The 25543-nt window shown below is 33.4% G+C and overlaps 1 protein-coding gene across 1 annotated transcript in view; it reads right to left on the bottom strand.

Annotated features, from left to right (window-relative positions):
- Positions 1-25543, bottom strand: part of LOC142324000 (uncharacterized) — a 131665-nt gene that overhangs the window by 83925 nt on the left and 22197 nt on the right. Inside the window, exons 3-6 of the mRNA XM_075364538.1 lie at positions 15732-15835; positions 12303-12451; positions 9935-10151; positions 6511-6630 (exon numbers count right to left, since the gene is read on the bottom strand). Coding sequence (XP_075220653.1) covers positions 6511-6630; positions 9935-10151; positions 12303-12451; positions 15732-15835 — 590 coding nt within the window. The remainder of the gene's footprint in view (positions 1-6510; positions 6631-9934; positions 10152-12302; positions 12452-15731; positions 15836-25543) is intronic.

Raw genomic sequence — 25543 nt, 5'->3', positions numbered from 1 at the left:
CTATCTTTGGTATCATGACTATAACACTTTTTTTGAAGTCTGATGGATCTTCCCCTTTTCCATAAATATTACACACCAGTGTGAATAATCTATCAATCGCATATTACACACCAGTGTGTATAATCTATCAATCGCTTCCTCACCTGCACTGCGCAGTAATTCTACAGGTATTCCGTCTATTCCAGGAGCCTTTCTGCCATTCAAATCTTTTATGCTCTATAAAATTCAGATCTCAGTATTGTTTCTCCCATTTCATCCTCTTCAACTTCCTCTTCTTCCTACAATTTTTCTAAAATTTCTAATCTTTTATTACTATTTTCATGTTCAATATTTACTCTTTCAATTATTTCTAAACTAGTTATATTATTATTTATTAAATGGTCAGCTACATTTGAGAAACCTATCTTTTTTTAAATGATCTAAAATGTTCATTAAATCTATCTTTAAAGGATCTATTTGTTTTACAATTTATATTTTTCCACAATTGTTGCATTTTATTTTGTATATATCAAAAGAATCATACTTATTTTTTACTTTTTTTTCATTATAATATTTTAAATGTTTATTATATGATTATAAAGTTTATAAGCAAGTTTATATTTTTTATCATAATCTGCATCAAAAGTTTTCTATAATTTTATTTGTATAAGAGTATTTTATATAAATATTTTCACTATTTTTATTTTTATTTATCAGTATTAATGTAGTAATGTTTGTGTTATTGAAAAATTCTGGATTATATTTTTTTTATATATTATCAATCAATGATGTACAATATCCACTTTTTATAGCTATATCTTTTATATTATTTATTTCATTATACAATTCCTGTTTATTGTTTATGTATTTTATTGCTCTATTTATCATGTTTTTAAAAATATTAATTTTTTGGGACCAAGGATGATTAGAATTCTTATTTATAATTATTTCATTTGAAGTTGGTTTTTTATATACTCGTCATTATTTGATTTTTTTTTAATTTTAATATTTACATCTACTAAATAATTTATTTTTCTATTACGTTCAATTTCATATGTAAATTTTAATGTTTTATGATACAAATTTAATTTATTTAAATTTACTTCATGTTCATTATGTTCATATATAACTAAAATATTATCCACGTATCTGATCCACAATCAAATTTTATGTATGTGATTTATGCCATAGACTATTCCATTCTCAAACTCCTGCAGATAAAATTTCCGACATTGTGGCAGATAAGGGAAATCCCATGGGTAAACATTTTCTTGTGTATAATAGGTTCCATTAAATTCAAAATAATTCTGCTTACATATATTTCTAATTATTGTTATATTATTTATAAATTTTTGATCTTCACTTGTTTTATTAATTTGCTTTCTATTACTGAGATTGTATAATCAATGAGTATATTTGGGTACATATTAGTTATATCAAAGCTAATCATTTTAGTTTATTATTCATTTTTAATTTAATAATCAAGTCATACCGTTTTTTTATATTATATTTATATTCTAAATTTATCTTTGATCTCATTACTTTATCAATAATTTTGGTAACTGTATAATTTGGAGCTGCTTATTCCCCATCAATCAACTTCATAACAGCCCCAAGTTATATAATTACTAAACAAAGATAATTGTTGCCATATAAAGATTGTGGAGGCTGAAAAAATATTATATTATATATAGATATTTAACACATACAGAGGAAAAATAAAGAAATAAATGGACTATAAAAAATTTAATCTAAAGAAACTAATATATATACATATATATATTATTATTTTATTATTATTATTATGCTTTTACGGCCAACATGGGACCACTTAAGTCAATTTTAGTTGGATCTTTTCTGAGAAAGCGTGTTATTTTACTCTTCCGAGCTGCCCAGTATTTCTTCATCCGTTCAGATCTTGCTTTCTTTTCTTCATTCGTAAACACCCTCTTCGTTGTATTTTGTCGTTTGTCTGTATTTTGTTTAAATCTAATGCTTTTGTCTTTTAGCTTTGTAATTTTTCCAGTTTTATTCTGTAGGTCAGTCAGGGAAATTCCCAATTCTTTCATATCTTCTCTAATTTCTTTGATCCATCCTACTTCTAGCTTTTGGAACCAGAGCTTTTCAATGATATTTCTTGACAGTCTTGTTTCCGGTGTCCTTATGAGATGACCAAAGAAAGAGATTCTTTTTTTCCGCATAGTATCAGTAACAGGCTCTATTTCTCGATACACCACCTCATTTGGCACAATCCACCATCGGCCTTCTTTTTGGTGTTTTTTATTGATACACATTTTGAAAAGGGTCTCGCTTCCGTAGGTGACTTCTGGCTGTACTACAGTTTTATAATGTTTAAGTTTTGTTTTAACAGAAAGGCATTTTTTGTTATATGTTGACCAAGTTAATTTTTGGAATTTAATCATTTTATTTGTCCTGTTTTGCCATGTCACTTTTTCATTTAAATTATAAGTTATTATTTCCCCTAGATATTTAAATTGTTTTACTATTTTAATTTTCTGATTGTTTACCGTAATGTGCTCTATTACCAGAGGATCTATGGCCATTAGTTCAGTTTTTTCGAAAGAGATATGAAGCCCTATCTTTTGTGCTAGGTTTTGAAGGCTCATGATTTGTGTTTTGGCTTCTTGAATATTATTTGCTAAAAGAGCGAGGTCATCTGCAAATCCTAGGCAATTTAGTGTGATGGAGTTTTTCTTCGTTCCATATTTTCATGAGGCATAGATGTAGGGAAGTTTTGACTGAATAAACTGATGAGTGTTTCCAGAGTTCTGCGAAAAGCTGGTCTTCTCCGCTTGCTTTGTAGTTTTTTATTTCATTTAAGGCTGCGAGAACTTCTTGAATTGTTGGCGGGTTGATATTTACCGGTGAAGTTTTAACTGGAGTTTCAGTGTCAATCTCAAAAAGCTCTGGGGGGTCGTCACAGTTGAGGAGTCTATTGAAGGTTTCTGCCAAAATTTCAGCATTTTCTTTATTGGTGTGGGCCATATTTCCTTTTTTTCCTCTCAGCATAAGGGTGGGTGGTTCATATCTTTGAAGAGCCTGACCAAAAATTTTATAATAGTCTCGGGAGTTAGTTTTCTTGGAACTTTCTTCTATTTGCTGAATCAGATTTTTTTGGGCTTGTCGTTTGGTTCCTCTTATAATTTTCTGAGTTATTTTCCTTTGTTTGGTGAATTCATGGTTAGATTCTTCAGTTTTCTGGGTTTGGTGGTTGATCCAAGCCCGGTGTCGGTCTTTGAATGCTTTGTCACATTCTTCATTCCACCATTGGTGTTTTTTTCTTGGGTTTATAGGGGCTAGTTCTTAAGCTATTTCTTTCAGTTGGGATGTTAGTTCTTTTAAATTATTAGTTAATTTGATTTTTTTTTTGTTTCTTCAAAGATGGCATTGTTTATTAATTTATGTGGATCATAAGCTCTTTTGTTTTTAGGTTGGGATTTTTTCTTTTTATGCAGGGTGAATTTTATTTTAACTTTAATTAAGTAATGGTCCGATCCAGTATCTGTTCCTCTCAAGACTTTTACATTATAAATCTCCTTGTGATAATTCCAGTCCATGCAAACATGATTGAGTTGCCATTCCCCTTTTTTCCAATCTGGGTGTTTCCAAGTCTTCAATTTGTTTGGTTTTCTCATAAAATAGGTGGATTTTGAGATCATATTATGGTTTCTGCAAAATTCGACAAGTCTTTGTCCGTTCTTGTTAGTTTTCTTTTGGGCAGGCCATTTTCCGATAATATCACGATATCTTTGTTCTTTACCAAGTTGGGCATTAAAGTCCCCTATTAAAATCTTGGTGTGGGTCTTATTTATGTTGTTTGCAGTTTGGTCAAGAAGTTCCCAGAATTTGTCCATCTCTTCTCTATCTTTTTTAAGATTGTTTTTGTCATTGGTGGGATCATGGACATTTATTATGGTGTAGAATTTATTGGCTGATTTTAGGGTTAAGGTTGAAATCCTGGGGGAGTAAGACTTAAATTCTACGACTGAGTCAATTATTTTAAGATTGATTGCAAATCCTGTTCCGAACTATGGGCAATTCTTCATCACATGTTTCCCGGGGATTCCTTTGTAAATTCTGTAACCCTGAGATTAAAACGGCTCTCGATCGGTGTTTCTCATTTCTTGAAGTCCTGCGATTAGGATTTTTTGTTTGTCCATTATCTCTGTTAGAGTTTTTAGTTTGCCGGGTTGAGTTAGAGAATTAATGTTGTGAGTGGCAATGTAGTTTATTTGCTTGTGTCTTATCCTCAATTTTAAAGTTGTGTTGTTTTTGGGTGTTTCCAAACGCTCCGATTCATTGTTATCTTTTAAGCAGCTGCCCACCGGATCCGAGTGCAGCCTTCTCTGGTATTTACCAGACGATGGATTTTTTCTTAAAAGACCTTCCATATTTGACTTTCAAAGGCAAGTCAGCCTTGGGTGGGAATAAATTCCCGAGTTACAACTCTGGATGTGATCCAGAGAGGTGATTCCGATTTAGTTCACCAGTAGAAATCTCCACGTTTCTAACTGGTTATCCAGACGAACCAACGTGGAGGCGCAAACCGATTTTCTTAATTGAGATTTTAAGTATGGAGAAAGTTTAAATCGGTTCCGGAATCATTTCGTCCACATATATATATATAAGTTATGTTACAGTAAAATCCTGACGCATTGCATTCCATAAGCCACGTGTGTTTCATATCAATTAATACTTAGAAATCTACTGTGTAATGGAATGCAATGCAGCTGCATCCTGTTGTTTGTATCCTATACCAAGTGCACAGAATAATCAGTTAAGTCTCAATCAGGAACTCATACAATTAACATGTATTAAAGTCTCAGTCTAGCATTCATTGGGTAAAGTCTTAAGTCTGGACCTGTACAATACACATCATTCTATTAAAGTCTGAGACTCGTTTGATATTATATCATCCTATTTTATAACTCATTAGCATATACACATAATGATGTTAACAATTAATTATTTGAAGTTAAATATATATTAATTGCAATAAATAAAGTTCGGTTTTTAAAAATGTAACTTTGTTGAGCATCACATTTAACTATATATATATATATATATATATATACAGTAGTATACAAAAATTAATCTGAACACAGGGAATTTGTTGTTTATTTCTATATTGCTTGACCACAACCATTCTTTAAGTTGTCTGTGTGATGTGAGTTTATTGTTCTTCAGTTATCAGTTTTCACATTATGAAATAGTGTTTTGTGAAAGTTTACTTAATTTCTATTACAAAATCATATTTCTTTTTCTCTGTTTTGAATATATAATAATGGGCATAACTCCAAGAAAGCATTAGAAAATTGTTTCTATCTCTGAGGATACCATTATGACACAATGACAAATAGCTTCTAAGTGTGGTGTTGAACACGGGAAAGTGAATGCTATTTTAAAACAATTTAAGAAAACTGGTTCCTTTTCTCCTCAAAGGAAAGGCAAATGTGGACGTAAAATAAAAAATACTCCAACATAGGATCGGTTATTAGTGAGAAAAAAAACTTGATCTAAAATTATCTGCTGTGGACTTAGATCCAGAATTAGCAGCCAGTGAAACAGATATACAAATGAAAACTGTTAAATGCCTTGGAGCTGGATGTAAAGCTTGTCAGCCAGCTAAAAAGCAGCTTGTAACACCAGCAATGTACAATAAAAAAGGCTCTTGTGGGTCAAAGCACACGCTAACTGGACTAAAGAAGACACTGGAAAAAATGTTACGTTTTCTGACAAGACACATTTTTATGTTCAGGAGCAAAAGGTTCCATGGTTAGAAAAGTATCAAATGAAAATATATCACCCGCTCGTATCCAACAATAATTTAAACATTCCGAGAAAAAAGTTTTAGGTTTGTTTCACATTTGAAAGCTCTAGTTCATTACTTCCAGTAGATAGTATATTGAAAAATGATAAGACATATTACGCTTCTGAAGGAAAGGGTTGTGAAATAACAACAAAACAAATTCCCACAAAGCAAAAGAGTGTTCCAACAAGATTTGGCACCGTGCCAAAAAGTGTAAAGATTTTTGCAGAACAAATCACTTAAGCGCTCCCATGACCAGGCAACTCCCCAGAAAAATCCCAATTGAAAATCTTTGGGCAATAGTTAAAAAACAACTCTCAAAAAAGAATAGTACCACAAAAATTGACCTCATTAAAGTAATATATCAACTTTTTCATAAAAAGAAATTAAAAAAAATGTGTAGTACACTTGTTGAATTGATGCCAAATCATGTATGTGAAGTGATAGAAGAATAAAAAAGGACATATTAATTACTAAATATTCACAAATTGTGCAGGGGATTTTTTTTTTAATAAAGTTATTTTTTAACATCTGCGTTCAGATTAATTTTATATACATGTATTTTTTCATTTTCTTCTTTCTATCTACATTTCACTGTCAAAAAAAATCTATCCTTAATTTATTAAAAATTTCATTATTGTCCTCATAATTAAGTTTAATACTAATACGTTAAAAAAAAATTAATATAAATAAATAATTACCATTTGGGTATAATAAACAGCAGTATGTATATTGACAGATCCACATACAGCAACATGTGTTATTAAATGTGGTTCAATTCGATGTACATAATTACAGTAATCGTTGCCATCAACAATAACCTGTTTAAAAAAAATAATAAATGATCAGAAAAGTATTAACACAATTTAAATAAAAAATTATATTTATTAAAAATATAAACAGCTTTTTCAGCCCGAGTGGAAAAAATTATAGCTAAAATGAATCACCGTAATGATACGACAGTTGTATTTGTGGGCAGTGAAAGGAACTAAGAATCTGACATGCAAGAATGAATAAATTAAGAGAACTAATATGAGATCTAATATATAAATCATGGATACCATTTGAAATCTAATAGTCAGTACTCCTTAATTATTCAGTAGTTAATGTTAGAAGTAATATGTAGTTTTTCTTTGGAAAGTTAACATCATTTTCTTGGTAAGCAAATTTACATGTAAAATCCCAACTAGACTTTCCGTTATTCAATAAGAGGTATTAAACTTCTTACACAATATTATAAAATTAGATGCAGATTAATATCAATTTATAGGATGCCTACAATGAAATAAGTCTTGGGATGCAATATCTACTCATGGGAAAATTGTACTGATATAAATTTATAAAAATGCAGTACCATGATAAATATAAAAGAAAAGTAGTGGTTTGAGGCACACTGATAATGTACATGTCCCAAAAACGACCTTAAGAGTACTAATCAGCTTTGCTTTAACCGCCATTGTGAATCATTTAATGTATTTTCAACTTTTAATAAAATCACATGTTTTTACACAAACAACACAATTAACAAAATGTATGAACAATTCTTCTTCTCAGTGCTACAGCTCAGGGCAAGCCTTGGCCTACTCAATTAATTAGCCTTCCCCCTTTCTCTATCCTTAGCCCTCTCCTTCTATTGTGATCACCTTCATCCTTCTCAAATTCGGTCTATCCCTTTTTTTACAGTACATAATATTTTTGCAATTAATTTTTTTTTTTGGGAACAGTCCTTCACAATCAGTACAATATCTTTCCCCTCAATTATTCTGTTTATCTTCTCATTGTTACAGATTATCCATACTCCATTCCTGCATTAAACCATAGTTTTATCTTAAAATCCTTCTTTTAAATCTTAATATATTAATGTGACTTACTTTCAACGTCCAGATCTAAGACCCATAAATAGCTACTACTCTTGTTAGAGTTTTGCATATTTACAACTTTGCCTTTCCACTGAATTTACTTATTTTGATAATGTGTTAGTTGGCAACATATGTTTTATTCCCAGCTTGTATTCTTTTCCTAACTGTACAATTAATCTTAGCTTTACTATCAACTACATTCCCTACGTATGAGGGTAAGTCAATTATTATCCGCAAAGTAGTTATAAATTTTATTGTAATACAAACAGGAAACTTACATGTACATAATTTTTTAACATAGTCCTCTTGCATTACAACACACTTGGTCCATCATAGCAAAAGCTTCCTGATGCCCTCATAAAAGAAGGTTTTTGGTTGAGCTGCAAGCCAGGAATGCACCGCTTCTTTCACTGTTTTGTCCGAGGTAAATCGACGGCCCCTTAATGCCTCTTTGAGTGGACCAAACAAGTGGTAGTCAAAAGGGGCAAGATCAGGACTATACAGATGAGCCAGTACTTCAAAGTTGAGTTTTTGGAGCATTTCAGCAGTGTGGGCAGCAGTATGTAAACGGGCATTGTCGTGCGACAACACAACACCTTTCGACAGCAGTCCTTGGTGTTTGCTTCGAATTGCAGGCTTCAGCTTGGCAGTAAACATCTCACTGTAATGCGCACTGTTTATTGTCATGCCCCTTTCCTCATAATGTTCCAGTACTGGGCCTTGTGAGTCCCAAAACTGTAAGCATCAGTTTTTCTGCGGACGGTTGGGTCTATAACTTTTTTTTGCAGGGCAAATTTGGATGTTTCCATTCCATACTCTGCTGTTTACTCTCCGGCTCATAATGATGGATCCATGTTTCTATACCAGTGATGATTCTGTCTAAGATGTCCCGTTTGGCAATCCATTGGCAGATGGCCAAGCGTTTTTGTTAATGCAACTGTGCGAGTTGTTTTGAGACCCATCTTGCATAGACTTTATGAAACCCAAGTCCGTTGTGGATGATTTCGTAGGCAAAACTGTGACTAATTTGCAGACAATGTGCCACTTCATCAATAGTTACTCGTCTGTCTAAGAAAACCATGTCATAGGCAAGCTCAATGTTTTCCTAATTTGTGGTGGTAAATGGTCGTCCGGCTCCTTCGTCGTGCATAACAATTGTGCAATCATTTTTGAAATTTTCAATCCATTCGTAGACACTCCGTTGTGGCAACACACTGTTCCCGTACTGTACCGAAAGTATTCGATGAATTTTGACCCCTCATACACCTTCAGACCATAAAAAACAGATCACTGAACGTTGCTCTTCTTTGGTGCACACAGAAAATGGCACAGCCATGGTTAACGGCAGGGCAGCGATAATGGAACTAACCTAGCAGTATCAAAATTGCACAGACAACGATTAAACCACACATGCGTCATCTACACAACATGACAGTACTACCAACATAAACAAAAATATAACTAAATTGCGGATAATTGATCTACCCTCGTATTTGAAGCTAATAACTTCCTCAAAAGCTTTTTCACCAAAGATCAGAATAAGAGGCTGCCTCCTGGCTTCTGAAATTGACATTACCATATAATTTGTTTTATTTCCATTTACTTTAAGACCAATTTTATTGCGCTTCTCTCAAGTGCCCATACATTTCCTCTAACTCTTCTTTGACCTGATCACAACGAGAATGTTTTGCAGATGCACAAATCTAACTAGTTTATTGAAAATTGTGATTCTCTGATCCAGCTGTTTTACAGCACATGTAGGGCCAGGATAAATAACATAGCTGACAATCCAGTTCTCCAAAAATTACAAATCTTATTTGTGATTTTTATTTAACTGCATAAACAATTATGCTTCACAATAAAAACCAAAACCATTGTAGATTATTAGATTCATTATATTTACATAGTTGTAACAACAGTAAAAATAAATCAGTCTATTTATGTCAGGAGGTTGTTGGTGATTTCATATGAGATACAAGTCATTCCTGAAGTTGATGTGACTTTTCTCAAGATAACATAAATTAATTTATCCTTCTGTTGAGATTTACTGCTTAATATACATTAACCCTACACAGAAGAGGGAATAATATAACATTAACAATGTTGATTATTAGCAGTTGACAATATTTTTTCATATATCAATATTCATTAATGTAATCCCTTCTATTATGCTATAAACCACAATCGATAAACGCTGAAGAATAATTTAATATAAACATTTATTTGTCCTATATGAATATAAATGTAATCAAAATTAAATAATTACCTTAAAAGAATCTTCATTACAGTATATATCGAGCACAAAAAATTTTCCTCTATTAAATACTTGAGGTCCTTCTCGTTCCTCATGACCCCAATTACCATTTATTTTAGTATTACGAACGACAACTCCTTCTGTAAATCTTGGATTAAAATGAAATGCGACATCAGGTTTTCTATAACCATTATTAGACTGATGTTTAAATTGAAAGTTGATATGAAACCTGTAAAAATGCACTGCAATTAATATTTTATTTACTCAATCAAATCAAGCATTGAATTAATATTTCTTTATTCAGTTAAGGGCTAGAACCCAATTGACTTTCAATTAAAATCTATATTTAATATTATATATTGAGACAATTACTAAGAATTTACTCATTATTATTACTTTCCTGGCTATAGCAATATACGCTGCTATAGGTTTTTTTTTTTAGCCTTGGAATCACCGTAAAGTATTACTTAAGAGGATGATATGTACAAATGTAAATGAAGTGTAGACTTGTACAGTCTCAGGTCGACAATTACTGACATGTGTGGTTAATTGAAACCCAACCACCACAGAACACCAGTATCAAAGATCTAGTATTAAAATCTGTAATAAAAGTAACTGCCATTACTAGGATTTGAACCTTAGAACTTTCGACTTCAGAATCAGCTGATTTGCGATGACGAGTTAACCACTAGACCAGTCGGGTGGGCATTTTGCTATAGTTGTAACAGGACAAAAAATTGGTCTCTTATAAGTTTTGTGCCTTAAGGAGACATTAAAAAAAAAAGAAAAGATTTATAAATCATAAAAAATTTTTTATATCAATGCTCTCAGACAGGTGTTTGTGCCTATGTATGTTGGTCTGTATTTGATTTTATAATTCTGGATCCTGTTGACTGATTTTTTTCAAAGTTGGTAGACAATTACTACCTTTAGGGAGGAAAGAATGTATTAAAATTTTGCAAAGATTGGGAAAAAGGATAGTGAGGTGTTTTGGCCAAAATAAAATTTCAGGTCTTTACTGAGGCACTTAAGCAAAAACATTTTCTTACAAAAGATGACCTTGTTTTTTTTTTATCAAGATCACAAATTACCAAAAAATTTTAATACACCCCCTCCCCAAAAAAATGTTTTATTTTCCTCTACAAGTAAAGAAATAATCAGTTTTATTTATTTATGTATCATAAAATTAGAAATAAATATTTTTACATAAAAATGTGAAAAAAATTACTCAAAATTTTGATAATTGTTTTTCAATAAAAAATAATTATTTTTTCATAAAGATACAAAGAAAGATTAAAATGACTGAATAGAAAAAATGAATAACTTGAGAGATTAAGCCAGGAGGAAAGTTAAGCAATCTATGCCAGTTTTTTTTAATATTATGATACTGTTAATAGATATGATAAAAAAATAATAAAGAAATATATTAAAAAGATTTTGATAAGATATTAACAAATCTTTTCAAATATAAAATTCAACTAATCAATCAACAATAAGAAACGCATTTCTTTATTAGCAGAATGGAAATGCTTTTTAATAATATTTCTTAAAAAAGAAGAGAAATATAAAAATAGTTTGCAAAATAATTTAAATTTGTAAACTTTTGCAAATTAATTATGGTATAATTTTTTTTTTAATATGCAACAAAGGAATGAAATAAAAACAATATTATAACATAAAATAATGCTGAATATTTTAATTAAATAATCATTTCATTTTACCATGAACTAAATAGACAAATAAAATTATGATCTGATATGAAAATTTTTTTAATACTCTACGAGATGAATTATTTAACATTAAAATACTTTTCTTTTTTTTAAAAATGCAAACCATAACATCAATTTCAGCATTAAAAATCTCACAGACGAGTGATTTGTAATGTAAAATATATAGTATACATATCATACAACATATTAGATACATATAAAATAAAATGCATATTTAAAACAACAATTAGCTCACAAAATGTACTAAAGGTGAAAAGAGATTGGATTTAGAGGCAGCTTTTATGTCTGCTAGTGATGATAAGTGATAGATCTTCTGTATACAAAACTCGCCTGCCAGGATAGTAATAAGTCAGATTATCAAAAACATCCAAAGTACAATATTACATTTAAAGTATATAATATTACATTTAATCAATATGGGGAAAATATGTTTATGTAGTTCTCCACAGCAGAGAAATATGACTCAATTTTTTATCTGGAAATTCCTCATTAGGCTTGGCATTTTTAATACGCTACAAAATTTCTACATTTTAATCCTATACAAAAGCTTTTCGGTCTTATGCAGTTAACTAACCATCATCGAATAATAATAAATAAAACATTTATTTCATAATAAAAAAATTATGTTTAGTAAATAAAATAACTATGACCTCTTAGCAGAGTCTAACACAACACCGATAATACAAATTCTTGATGAAGGAGGAAACCCATTAGTTAACAGCCACTTCAATGATGTTTTCTGTGAAATCAATTCTAGATCTTGTCTACACAAATTTTCTCCACTGTTTCTCTGATCATGCTAAAACAATAACAATAAGAAAAGAAATATTTAATTTCTATATCATTATTACTTAATAAACAAATACTCTTACCTTACTCTTATTACTCTTACTCTTACCTTATTATATATATGCAAAGAATATTTAAATTAGTAGAGTACAATTTCATTTTTTTGAATCACTATTTGTACTTGTTAAGAACATGTCAACAAATTATTACCGCTTTATAAAATTAAGACAGCCAACACGTAAATAGCAGATATTCTTAAAAAAATGAATCAATTTAATGAAATGAATAAGTAGTTAACAAACTAAACATTAGCAAAAAAGAACCACTTCAACATTTTAATTTCTTAAGTTATCAGCTTTTGTAGTGCACAAATAGTTTATATTCCTTTATTCACTGGCAAGAACATTAAATAATTAATTATAATAATGCAAAACAAATAAATTCTGTTCATTATTTTGCATATGAAATTATATTTATTTATTTACTTAATCCTGCTAATAATTATTCTGTTTGACAAAAAACTTCATTGGTAACTTTTTCGTAATGGGCTACAATATGTGCTAAAACTATTTATGGGTTCCTTAAAACTATCTGAGACATTACCTAATAGTTACCAGACATTTTGAATGTCTTTAAGAGAATAGCACTATAAAAATTAAAAGTATGTGAAACAAAGATGAAATGACAAAACCAGAAGTCACATTTAAAAAACAGTGTCCAATAGATCGACAAAGCTACAGTAATGAATCCAGTTTCACTGTCTGCTAATGCTATTCTCACAGCTAAATGACTACAGCAGTCAATGTTATTTAAAATAAATTCTTTAGAACAGTTTTCCATTTAGTACATTTATTGGGAAGAATCACCTCTAGATATTAATATTTTTTTTGTTAACAGCTCTTGATTATGGAAGATTGCTTCTGAAAACCCCTACTCAACAATAATACTATTAACATGAATTTTATCACCAAAATAAAGAGAATATATTAAAAATAAAAAATTTACAAAAGAATTCAGTAATTGTTGAAAAAAGTTACAAAAGAAATATGCACTTAACTAAGGATGTGTTTCATGTGTTTTGTATGTCACAAATATTTTGTTAAGATGCTATTTATATTTAATACCCTTTCCACTTTAAAATTAAAATTATAGAAAATAATTTTTTCTTAATCTTAAGAAAAACCTTTCATCAGTTAATTTAAAGCCTTAATTTTACTCAGTTTCAGGTCTGTAATGATGAATCCAAGTTTCATTGACTGTTATGAAACTAAGCATAAAAATTTCCCTTGATTATACTGTAACAGCCCCAACCATGCTTAGAAATATTACTCATTCATACTTTTGATTGATGTGAGCAATCAATTATAGAAAAAAATTTCAATCTAGCCGACTACCGTGCAAATATATCTTCTTCACCTATGACCAATGAGAACAAGGTTTCTATTTATTCTCTGATGAAATTAAAATCTATTAAATAGAATGTATTTTCAAGCTTAAATATCTTTATAATGATTATGTTTTAAACAGATTCTTCTCATTTCTACAAATTACATAAATGAGAAAGTGCATACACTTTATTTTACACATATAATGAGGTATTCATAACGATCTGAAATTATGTTATTTACTGTTAATGCTGGTTATTATTATTATTCCTTAATACTATTCCATAATTTAACAACACACATAAAATATGAGGGGTGTTTCTGATAAGTCTGTGCAAAAATAAAGAAATCATTTTAAAAAAAAATCTTTTGTATTTCTCAACATATCTCCTATTGAGTCTACACATGTTATCAGATGATGCTAAAATGTTTCAACCCCATCCTTACAATATGATTTATCCAAGTCTTCAAGCAGATATTTTGACAATAACATAATAAATAAATATATAATAGTTATTAAATTAATAACAATAACTAAATAAATCTCTCTCGAGGAAGGAAGTCACTTCATATTCTGAAACAAGCAATAGTCCAAACATACTATATCTAGTGGTAGGGAGAAATGGAAAAATTCTGTAGAATAATTCAAACGATTTTGCCATTACAATCGCACAAGAGTGAGCCAGTGCACTGTCTTGGTAAAAAAGAATTTTCTTTTTCATCTGATGCAGATATTTTTATTTATTTCTTCTTATAAATGATCTAGCATAGTCGCTTAATGCTGTGCCTGATTGTCAACAAACCCTTTTCAAAAAAGTCAATGAATCTTTCCTACTAATGCAACGGTTTTTGCCTTCTTTGAAGTGAGTTCCCTAACAGCACTGTCACTTTTCAAGTGACTTTTGACTTTCCTCGGTTTCAGGTCAGAAGTGATGAATGCTAGTTTCATTGACTAATATGAAACCCAGCATAAAATTCCCCTTGATTATACTGAAACAACCCCCAAACCATGCTTAGAAATATTACTCATTCATATTTTTGACTGATGTTAGCAGACAGCATTGGTCTTTCAGGCAGTTTTAGAATTTGTTTTAAAATAGCATTTTTATTGGTGTAGAAGATTTATCTGTTCATTTGAGATGTTTATTTCATAGTAATCTCATGCGTTTTCAATTTTGTATCTTCCATCATCATACCATGGATTTTTTTGATATCCTCTGTAGTTGTAACCTCAACAAGCCAACCAGAAAGTTTGGCATTATTTGTGCTTGTATGACCACTCCGAAAATATCTGAAAGATTTTTAAATGGTTTTTTAATCTGTGGAACTGGCTCACCATATTATTTATTTAGCTAAGTATATATATTTATTTAGCAAATTATATATTAAGCTAGGCCTAAAGGTTTCTAACAATAACATATCTGATCACCACACACAGTTTTTTCTTCCATTTTTCACAAATAACAATACTTGATTCACTCAAACAACTGCCAACAACAAATTTATAAAATGTATCTGATTGAAACTGTGTGTATACTACTAGCGGAGGTGGGGAAACTAAGAATGACTTCAACAGTGTTCTATGAGCATCATCTCTAGACTTTGCATGAATTTATCAACAGCCCTCATATATAAAATAATGGAATAGAAATATACATATAAATTAACATAAAACATTATTTTAAAATGTAACAATAAGCGTGAATTTTGTTCCTCTTAGTTCTGAAAATGTATTCCTTTTATTTTGAGCCTAAAGATGAAATTTAATAATACAATTTTTTTTGTTTGTTTAAATAAAAAACTAGTTACAAATAATGAGCAAAACGTACAAAAATACAATAATTATATAAAAAAGTATTAGTAAAAATAAAAATCAAACATATAATAATCAAAGTCTACACATACTTGGACTCTGACTGGATCAAAAGGATAAATATCACCTATCCTGCTAGTAGTCGGAAGAGAATTAAATAATGAAGTTAATCTCAAATAACAATATTGCTGGCATACTGAAACAAAGCAAGCAAAAAAATGCACATACAAAAACATTAATAAAATACATAAATAACATGTATTTTACCTGGTAGAATACATTCACATGATTTGTGTATATGCGCGCACATACATGCAAATATAAAATAACAGATATCAAACTAATTAAAGAGAGTAACAACTTATGCAGGTCACAAATCAGAAAACAGATATATAGCTCATCTTTTCAGACATAACAAAAAGCATGCCTTACCTTGTTCACATGCCCTCTTCATCTAATGAACATCACTTAGTACACATACACAAAGAAAAAGAGAATTTTTCTGTTAGCTATTAATTTAATATAATAAAATGCATGATGTGTAAATTTAAAGTGGTTCATTTCTGTACCATTTAGGCAAAAAATTCTCTAATTCACGGAACATTTTTTTTTTTGTTCAACGAGAAAATTTTTATAAAATTTTAAATTTAAATATATATTTCATCATTCTTTCATTATACAAGATGTTCTAAATAAAATCCCATCCATCTATTTAAGTATAACTATTGGGGCTTATCTAAATAGTTATACTGAAATGAAAAAAAAAACATGAGTAAGTTATTAAACATGTTTTATTGTAAAACAAAAGTAGTGACAAAAAAAAAATTGTTAAATGACTTAAAGGAAAAAAGTACTCAATTTGATCAATTGTTTTTACAATAATTTTTATTCAGATACTTGTATGTTTAAGCCTTACACTTCGTTAAATATGCCAATTGCAATGACCTTTTACCTTATTTTTTTTGTTACTTATAAGTAGTATAGTAATGCCGGTTCCGGGACAAGGTCAAACCTAGCCTAAGGCAAGGTTGCCAAACCTAACCTAGCCTAAGACAAGGTTGTCAAACCTAACCTAAGGCGATGTTGCCAAACCTAACCTACGTTATCAAACCTAATGCAACAGTGTGAAACCTTACCCAAGGGTGAGATATGGCAACACCGCAATAGATTTGGCAACGTCGCGATATACTTGTCCACGAGTAGCATTAGGGCACGCAATAGATTTGGCAACACCTCAACATAATAATAATAACAATAAAAATAATAATAATTATTATTTAATTTTGTGCGTGTAATCAGCGCGTGCGGTTTTCCTGTTTACCAAGAGAGAAAAAATAGTTTAATCATATATGTTATCTTTAAAATAATAATTGTGCGGTTTTAAGTTCGTCGTCATTTTTTTTCCTGCTAATAATAATAATAATAATAGGGCGGCAACAGCTGTACTCAAGTACATTACATATAGCTGGCTAACGGGGTTCCGAGTGTTGTTTCTCGGATATGCTCTTTTCGGTCGATTTACATCTATAGGCCGAATTACAGGACTGGACTTTACGGCCACCTGCAGATACGACATTCTTAACGATTACGGAAATGGATTAATACCGCCTTTAGAGCTGGCAATGCGGCGGCCACGGTCAAAGTTATTTGCAGGTGTAACGGAGACCTTTCGTCGTCCACATGCCCCCCGCGATGGCAAGCATGTAGTTAAGGTGCCCATGTTCGGAACATGGGAGCCCTGAAAGCTTCGGTGTGTAGGGGCCTGGAGTCAGTGCAGAGACTGCGCATCCGCTCTCTGCCAGGACATATGCCGGTTCCACCGGAGTACCGGAACGGACCTCCAGGGTTGGTAGCCCTGGAGTAGGGGTGTACCCCGGCGGCTAGCCTTACTACAGAAGGGATTATTTGTTCATGGAAACTGAACAATTAAACGTGGCAGAGGGTTCACGCAAACACCCTCGTTTAGAACCGGCTGTTTCGCCTGAAGCGAAACGCCGAAAGAGTACGGAGATTAAGAGAATTGAGATTGAGGCTAGGAAAACCTTGCAAAGCTTTCTTCAAGAGCAGCATCCCAAAACCTAAGTATTTGGTTATTACGAAGGAAGAAGGTAATTTCTCGAAGGTGAGTCCTTTTCTCATCGCTCGAGAAATAAACAAATGTGCTGGAGGCCCTGTTAAAGAAATAAGAAAAACTTTCACGGGACTTCATGTAGACTGTTAATGATATACAGTCTCAGAAGATTCTAGGACTGAAGAAAATTGGAGAATTAGCTGTACGTGTTGATCCCCACGGCACGCTCAACACCTCAAGGGGTGTTGTGGTCTGTCGGGATCTTTTAAATTGTTCGGAGCAAGAGATTGTAGAGGAACTGGCAGCACAAGGAGTAATAGAGTGCCGTCGATTGAACATGAGAAGGAACGGTGAGGTCTTACCCTCAGCTTCTCGTGTCCTCACTTTCAACCGGCCTACTTTGCCAGAAAAGATAAGAGCGGGGATTCACCGTTTGGATGTGCGGGCATTTGTCCCACAGCCAATGAGGTGCTTTAAGTGCCAACGCTTTGGCCACACCGCTCTTAGATGCGAAAGACCGCAAATATGCGTGCGGTGAAGAGGTGCATGAGGGAGAGCCGTGCAAAGAGCCTCCTACATGTATTAATTGTAAAGGAGCGCATTCATTCATGTTTGTAATTATGTTAATAATATCAAAGTTGCTAAAAACCGAAAAGTTGACATAATTATATTATATACTGTTTGTGCTAATTTAAATAACTAATTACTTTGTTATATATTATGTTATTTTATTTTTTTGAAATAAAAGTTAAAACTATAATATTTTGTTTGAATATATATTATTTTTTTTAAATTAATATATCTCATTGTGTAAAAAATAAAGTTAAAACTATATTCGCTTTGTTATATCGATTTAGAAAAATAATAAAACTGAATACTATGTGTGTATATAGAAAATAAATAACTGTTTTATATTATATACTGATTTTTAATGTAAATACTTTGTTAAAGTTAAAACTATAATATTTTGTTTATATATATATATATTTCATTGTATTTTAAAATTATATTTGCTTTGTTATATTGAAAAAATGTATATATTTAAATAAAAGCTAAATGTCATATATATTGAAATAAATAAAATAAAATTTGTCGTCTTATCTTTTTTTTTCCTTTCTCAATTATTTTCCTAAAAAAGTTGGATAAAAAATGATGAAAGTAAATAAATAATAGACACTGGTAGTTATGAATTTTATTTTTATTTCAAGTATTACAATCACATAACATGCTTAGAATAATAAAACACAAAAAACCATCGGCTAAATTTTGTTTTTAGGATAAACATGATACTTGGTGATGAACTCGATGAATTGTTTTAAAATGATATTGTTATAACACAGTAAGCCGAATATTTCATGAACTTTCTTTCCAAATCTAATAACTTGTTTGCTGAACTCGTTAAACTCATAGTAGTTTCCGTTCTTAAAAAAATAAAGCATCCCGTTGTTGAAAAGAACTACTCCATCTATATCTGCCGGTATTCCAGGAAATAGATTAGAAACAAGATCTGTTCTGGCTGCAGTAAAGGTGCATTCGTCTATCACACGTAGGACACGTAGTCCTCGTTGCAGATCAGATACGTTTTTCCAGTATATGTGTTTACAACCCCGTTGATTTTACAGGGTTGGACAATATTGAAGTGCGAATAAACATTCTTAGGATAACCTCCGATCAGTTGTTGCGTGTGAAGGTTAAACATGTACAACATTTGATCTGAAAATAGTACTATTTCACCATTCGGCCGCTGATAAATCGCGTCCACTCCTTGGAATGTACCGGAAAGAAACCTCAACCGATCGATGATAGATAGAGGCCTGTAGTAGCTTTTGGTTTCATGTTTACCACCGTCAGTGATGTCTATTATCCACAGGTGTTTCTTGAAGACTACGTAAAGTTTACCGTTGACTAACAAGTACTGAGTTTTATAGTTACTATCTTCGTTTATCGCACATACGTCGGTGATTGCGGGGGTTGCGGAAGGTGTAGATGGCGGTTTGCGAGTAGTATTCGTCGCAGCTATGCTGCTGCCGTAAAGCGACTGCACGGCTAGTATGTCGTCTTCGCTCAAGTTTGCTGCTCGTCCATTTAGATACGGATACATGACGGCATCCTTACTGTAAGAATAACGAATTCCTAAGGCATGCCCGATCTCGTGCAAAAACGTATGAAATAGACTGGTCTTGCCTTTGTCCGCTTTACCGTCAAGATCATAACTCCAATTCTCCTCTTCATCTATATGGATCTCTACGAGGTGTTTGCTGTATTGGGAAAAAGGCATGTCCTAAGATACCACCAGGACCGTCAAGTATATTCGGACACCTGACTTTATCATTTTAAGCATACGTGTGGCTGCCGTATTTGTCTGAAATGAGAATATCAAATTCGTAGTAATTGTGAGTGAAAGTCAGTTGGGTGTGCTTTGCCCATTCCTCGAAGGCCATTCTCGCTAATTGCATCTTTTCAGCCGATGTCCGCTGGTAGTGCCATTTTATTTCCCGTTTTCTCCAAGCGATTCTAGATACCGCGTACGGAAAAACGTCTGCTACGCCGCATCTGGGGGCGCGCATAAAGGCTTCAGTCTCGTTGTTCAAGTTGCCATTTACAGGGAGATTGAAAGAATCTTGAAACAGCTTCACAGCGTTTTCTATCGCTTCATCGGCCAGACTCGCGTTATCTCCTCCTTTTAGGTAACCATAGTTTAGCAGAAACTGATTCGGATCGAAGTTGTTTGCAGCGATAGTACTAACCACTACAGCAAAGAAACCGATATTAGAACGAACATGCTTTCACAGTTTTCGTTTGAAGAATGATCATACCGGTTCGATCGCAACCCCATAAATATAAATATTTCTAATAGTTTAGAGGAAGGAGAGATTAAAACATATCTAGAAAAAACAAGCCTTTTCTTTTTTATATAAATTTATTTATTTTTTCCAAAAACTAAAACTAAATACAGCTGGAACGACGTTACAATGTACAATTACATATATATATATATATATATATATATATATGCAAATAGTAAGTACAAACAGATTGACGTTAATTTTTACATACAATAATTTTTTACAAAAATAAAAAAAAATTAAACTTGACTCCAATCTTTGCCGGCTTCAGGAAACTGTTGACTGATCTCGATTTCTGGATCTTGCTGCAGGTACAGATAGATCTTCGTACACCTTTGCAGGTACGTAATGTCCGTAAGTCGATGATGAACGATTTAGGAAGATAGCGTAAGACTTCCGGTCCGGGACTGTTTAAACAGCACTTCTAAACTTTTTCCATAGCGTTTCCCACCGCTTCTACGGTATTATAGAATTTGCTTTGCTCACACCACCACATGTGCAGCCATATAACTCTGTTCATAGCGCATTCATGATTATCACCGAAAGGACAGATTTTATTCGTTTTACAAGTGAACATGTTGATCGGAGGACAATCATACCCGTTAAGACCCATCACTTTGTAACATATCATTATGTACATTTTTATCATTATTTAGTATATGTTTTAGCAAAATCGTTTTGTCTTCGCCTTTTGCATATATTGTGAACGTAGGCGCTAAATTTTTTAGAATAAATGGCAGCCTTGAATATGAAACGAACCCCGAATTCCAACTATGTCCTATTTCTTTTTGTAGTTTTTGTATTTTTGATCTTGTAGCTTGAAACATTATATCGTAGTAGTCGAAAGGCGGCTTAAATAAATATTGTTCGAATTGAGATTGCCGTCCAATGAAACAATAGCCATTTCTTTGACATATACATCGTCGACGACGACGGTATCAGATAGTCGAAAACAACTAAAATCGACCACGAAAAAAGACATGTCGAGTCTAAGAAATGATAATCTATACTAATTAAGAAACACTTCTTACTGTTCCTATTAAAGGGGTATACTGTACGACGTAGTCACTTATCATTAAACAATAGGCGGTCGTGTTTTCAGGAATGTTGACAGATGTTTGGATCTCGATTTTTGTATCGACTGCGCAAGTTTTCAAGGTGTCGCTCTGTTTTGAACAATCTATAAAAATCAACGGTATAAATGGGTATTTGGACGGAACGAATAACATGCCTTCAGACTTCCTGTTGTAATAAGATCGATGAAAATTCTTAAACATTTCATAAAATATTAGCGGATCTCCTTGAATATTTTCATACGGATAGTATATCGAATTTAAATATAAACGTATATTGTTAAGAGAAACGGAATCAAACTTAGAAGCGCTTTTGTAGCATCTCCTTTTCTTGAAGTTTGAAATACCACGATCACATAACGAGGTTTTTCCGCTTGCGTCGTTGTTTTCACTGTCCATATAGTGTCTTTTCCGTTAGGCAGAGACGGATACTCGTACAGATTCCATCTGCGGAAAGCCATAGAAATGGGTTCGTCTCGATCGACGAGTCTGAGAAGCGATAACCTCCTTTCATCTGATACGTTCACGTACGGTATTTTCCATACGATCTTTACGATTTTTAATGCGAACGTTTTTCCAGCAGGAACAACTACCGCGTTATTATCGGTGGAAGCCCGAAGCAAGACTAATTCTTGTTTTACGTTCAACAATATTCGGTTGTAGTCCTCGAAGAAACCTAAGAGCATCCTTAGAGGTAACATAATGCTAAATTTACCAGTTTCCCCGCTGATATAACCGCCGTTATCGGCGGATTGGATATCATCTACGTTAGACGATGTCCAACCCGCCGTGAAAATTTCGTCTTTTTCCGAATTCCTGAGCGAAATAGCGTTTTTCATTGTAGAGTTATGCCTACATTTCTGACCCTATCGACTTCTTGCCCGGCTACTGCGTACCGGATTTCATCGAAAAGAAACGCGCCGAAATTGTTACATAATTTTAGAGTCGTGTCTGCCGCTCCATTAGCGTCACAATACGATCCGTAGATGTGTAAGTAACTGTCGCACGGAAGGGTGTACACGTCTTGTTGCTGAACGGGGATTCGTATCTCATCGTTGTTATTAAATGTTGTAGCCGCGTAAGGATAGTGGGTATGATATTCCTTACCCGTAATTGTATCATCGAACACCGCGTTTACTGAATCGACATTAATTATCTGCCGCCCATTGCGCTGCTGTAAGACTGTGAAACCTAAGGATTCGAGAAAACGCACGTTCTCTCGTGTTAATCGTTTAAGCTTTTCAGTCTGACTGTCTGTTGTTGTGGTTGCGGGAGGAGATTTATATTCTGCATCATCGAGAAAAATCAACCCCATCGTTCCTTCGTCTCAAATGCAACCTCACGGTTACCTCTTCGTCGCTGAAATTTATTAGCTCCGATTTCTGGTCGCACACACGTACGGCTATATTTCGTATAGACTTGGTGTTCACCGGCAAAAAATAAATGACGCTGTGAGGTACTTCAACTATCTTATATCCGCGTCCGACGCTAGGAAAGAATTCGTGAATTATATGACTTTCTTCTCCGTCTACGTATGAACCTCGGATGTTACAGGTTATACGTATCGCGTTTACAGTCGAAATACAGATCGGACTCTAGGATATGTGCAACGTGTTAGGGAGCAGGATGATCGCGTCAAATCCTAAAAGATTACGGATCGAATAGGGTTTTGTAAAATCGATTTTTTCAGAGCAAAACAGTTGCGAATACATCGTCGTAGGATCGACCGCGATGTTGAAAACACATTTCTGAGAGATTTTCATACTTCGATTTTGCGTTTCATATTTACAATCGCCCTTCGAATTCATTAAACACGATAGTTTCCCATGCTGCGTTGAGCGAATCAACATCGTTAATCGCATTTGATTCCTCCTTCGTGTTATCGGCCTCGCAACCAGCAAACCCATGTTTCAGTTTCATACGCAAATCTTCGATCTCGTACATACCCTGAGGTAGCGTAATCTTTTTACCGTCGCCGTAATAAAACATGTTTTTTCCTTTTTCTACGTTGGCGATGTTGTTGTGTGACATGAAATCGACGAGACCTATTTCCCACGCGGTATCGCCGAGTTCTATCGGCAAGAAGAAATCCGTAGACAACACGGACGATTTTCCGCTCAGACAGAACATATCAAAAACTTCAAACACAAATGTCTGCAGATGACTGAATCAAATCCCTGTCTGCGATATAAATTATAGTTGATTACAATGTCGTTTCCGCCGTCGCCGGATCTGAGATAACGCGTTAACTCTTTAGGCGGGCGTAGGTTTCCGTAACTATCGAAGTAAACCGCGTTTACACCTCGTTTTTTATAACACACCCAATGTGTAACTGAATTGTTGACGCTGTCTAAATTCACTATCCCCGATTCGTATTTCTTTATTCTATCCGGTAGTGTATCGCGCATGAAAACCCCTCTGAAATATGGTATATTCACTTTGCGTGCAAATTGTAGAAGTGCTATGTCAGTCAAAGGTTTATTCGGAAGATTACGCAGTAATTTTAACGCCTTCGTCTGCCACGATGTTGACGACGACGACGGTGACGACGTCGTTTTTTTGCACCGCATCCAGTCTTTGGACGATATGGCTCCAGATAAACACCCTCCCCTCTTTTTTTTCTTATCGTCTTTCTCCGCACACCTCTGCTCGATGGTCTCTTTAGTTTTCCGCCGAATTTGCTTTTTAATTTCATAGCGTTTGTTATCGCCCACGCAGCAGCTTTCTCACCAATACTGGAATCAGGTGCTGTCACCCTCTGCCAGGCCCTTTCTGCTAATTCCTTATCGGCTTGAGCTCTCCGTACAGAATCGCTGTGAGCGTTGTACGCTATATCGTGCACTTTACAAGCTTTATCGAGAGGGTTTATCCCTGGATCTCCTCTCCGCAATCTTTTCTCTAATTTGGTACCAGGACCGCAATATTGGTAACCCGGTATGTGAGCTTCAAAAGGAAGCAAGTCTGCCGCTCGATTGAGTACGGTTCCTACCGCTCGATTGAGTACTGTTCCTGCAATACTTTTTGCGATCGAACTTACCAAACCGCCTCCTCTTTTCTTACTGGTTATTCGCTTGTTCGCTCTCCTCATTTTATAGCCGACTAAAGGTATTCATATGATTCCTCCGTTTTTATATCAGATTCGTTTTCAGTCTTCTTATTAATTCCTATGTTTCCTCCAGGGTAGTTCGCGATTTTACCAGCGAAAGAAATTTTTTCTTCATCTTTCTTCTCCATGTTGCAGACCTCTTACGAGGTCTGCAACATGGAGAAGAAATCATCAGAAGAAATTCATCTTTCTTCATCATATTGACGACCTCGTCGAATTTTTGCTGGATAAGGAACAGCGCATAACTTAACGTTATTAGATCGTTTTCATCTTCCGGATTAGCAGCGTTTTTGGCGCGACCGCCTTTGAAATCGACAACTTTAAGATTGCTCTGCTCCTCGCACATTAAGATACCGCGATTTGTAGCGTACTGCTGGATGATATACAAGCAGTCGCTCATATTGACGGCATCATCGTAATTTTCTGCATACGCCAAATAAAAGATTCTTTTTTCGCGTGCGTCGATATTTCCCTCATTGGTGATCCCGAACGGGATCCTCGAGCTGAGTTCAGACTGACCCAACCTGTTGATTGGCATGATCGCAAATGGCTAGACTACAGTACGCATTTCTCTTTTATCAGCCCTCGTTCTTTTAATTCTTCGATTATCGATATAATTTCATTATCATGAGCTGTATTACAGGCTTTCTTTGACGCAATCAACAGTTTTAACCTCTCGCAGATTTCGTTAGGATCATCAAAATAAACGTATTCTATTTTACGGTTTTCGTTCAACGTCATCGCAGAAGGTATAAGACCTTTTCCTCGTTTTTTAGAAGGGCCGGGCGGAAACAGTTTGCTTATTATA

Source organism: Lycorma delicatula, chromosome 4, assembly GCF_047948215.1.
Source record: "Lycorma delicatula isolate Av1 chromosome 4, ASM4794821v1, whole genome shotgun sequence".
Taxonomy (NCBI): domain Eukaryota; kingdom Metazoa; phylum Arthropoda; class Insecta; order Hemiptera; family Fulgoridae; genus Lycorma; species Lycorma delicatula.
Note: the sequence above shows the minus strand (reverse complement) of the source record. Positions and strands in the feature narration are given on the sequence as shown.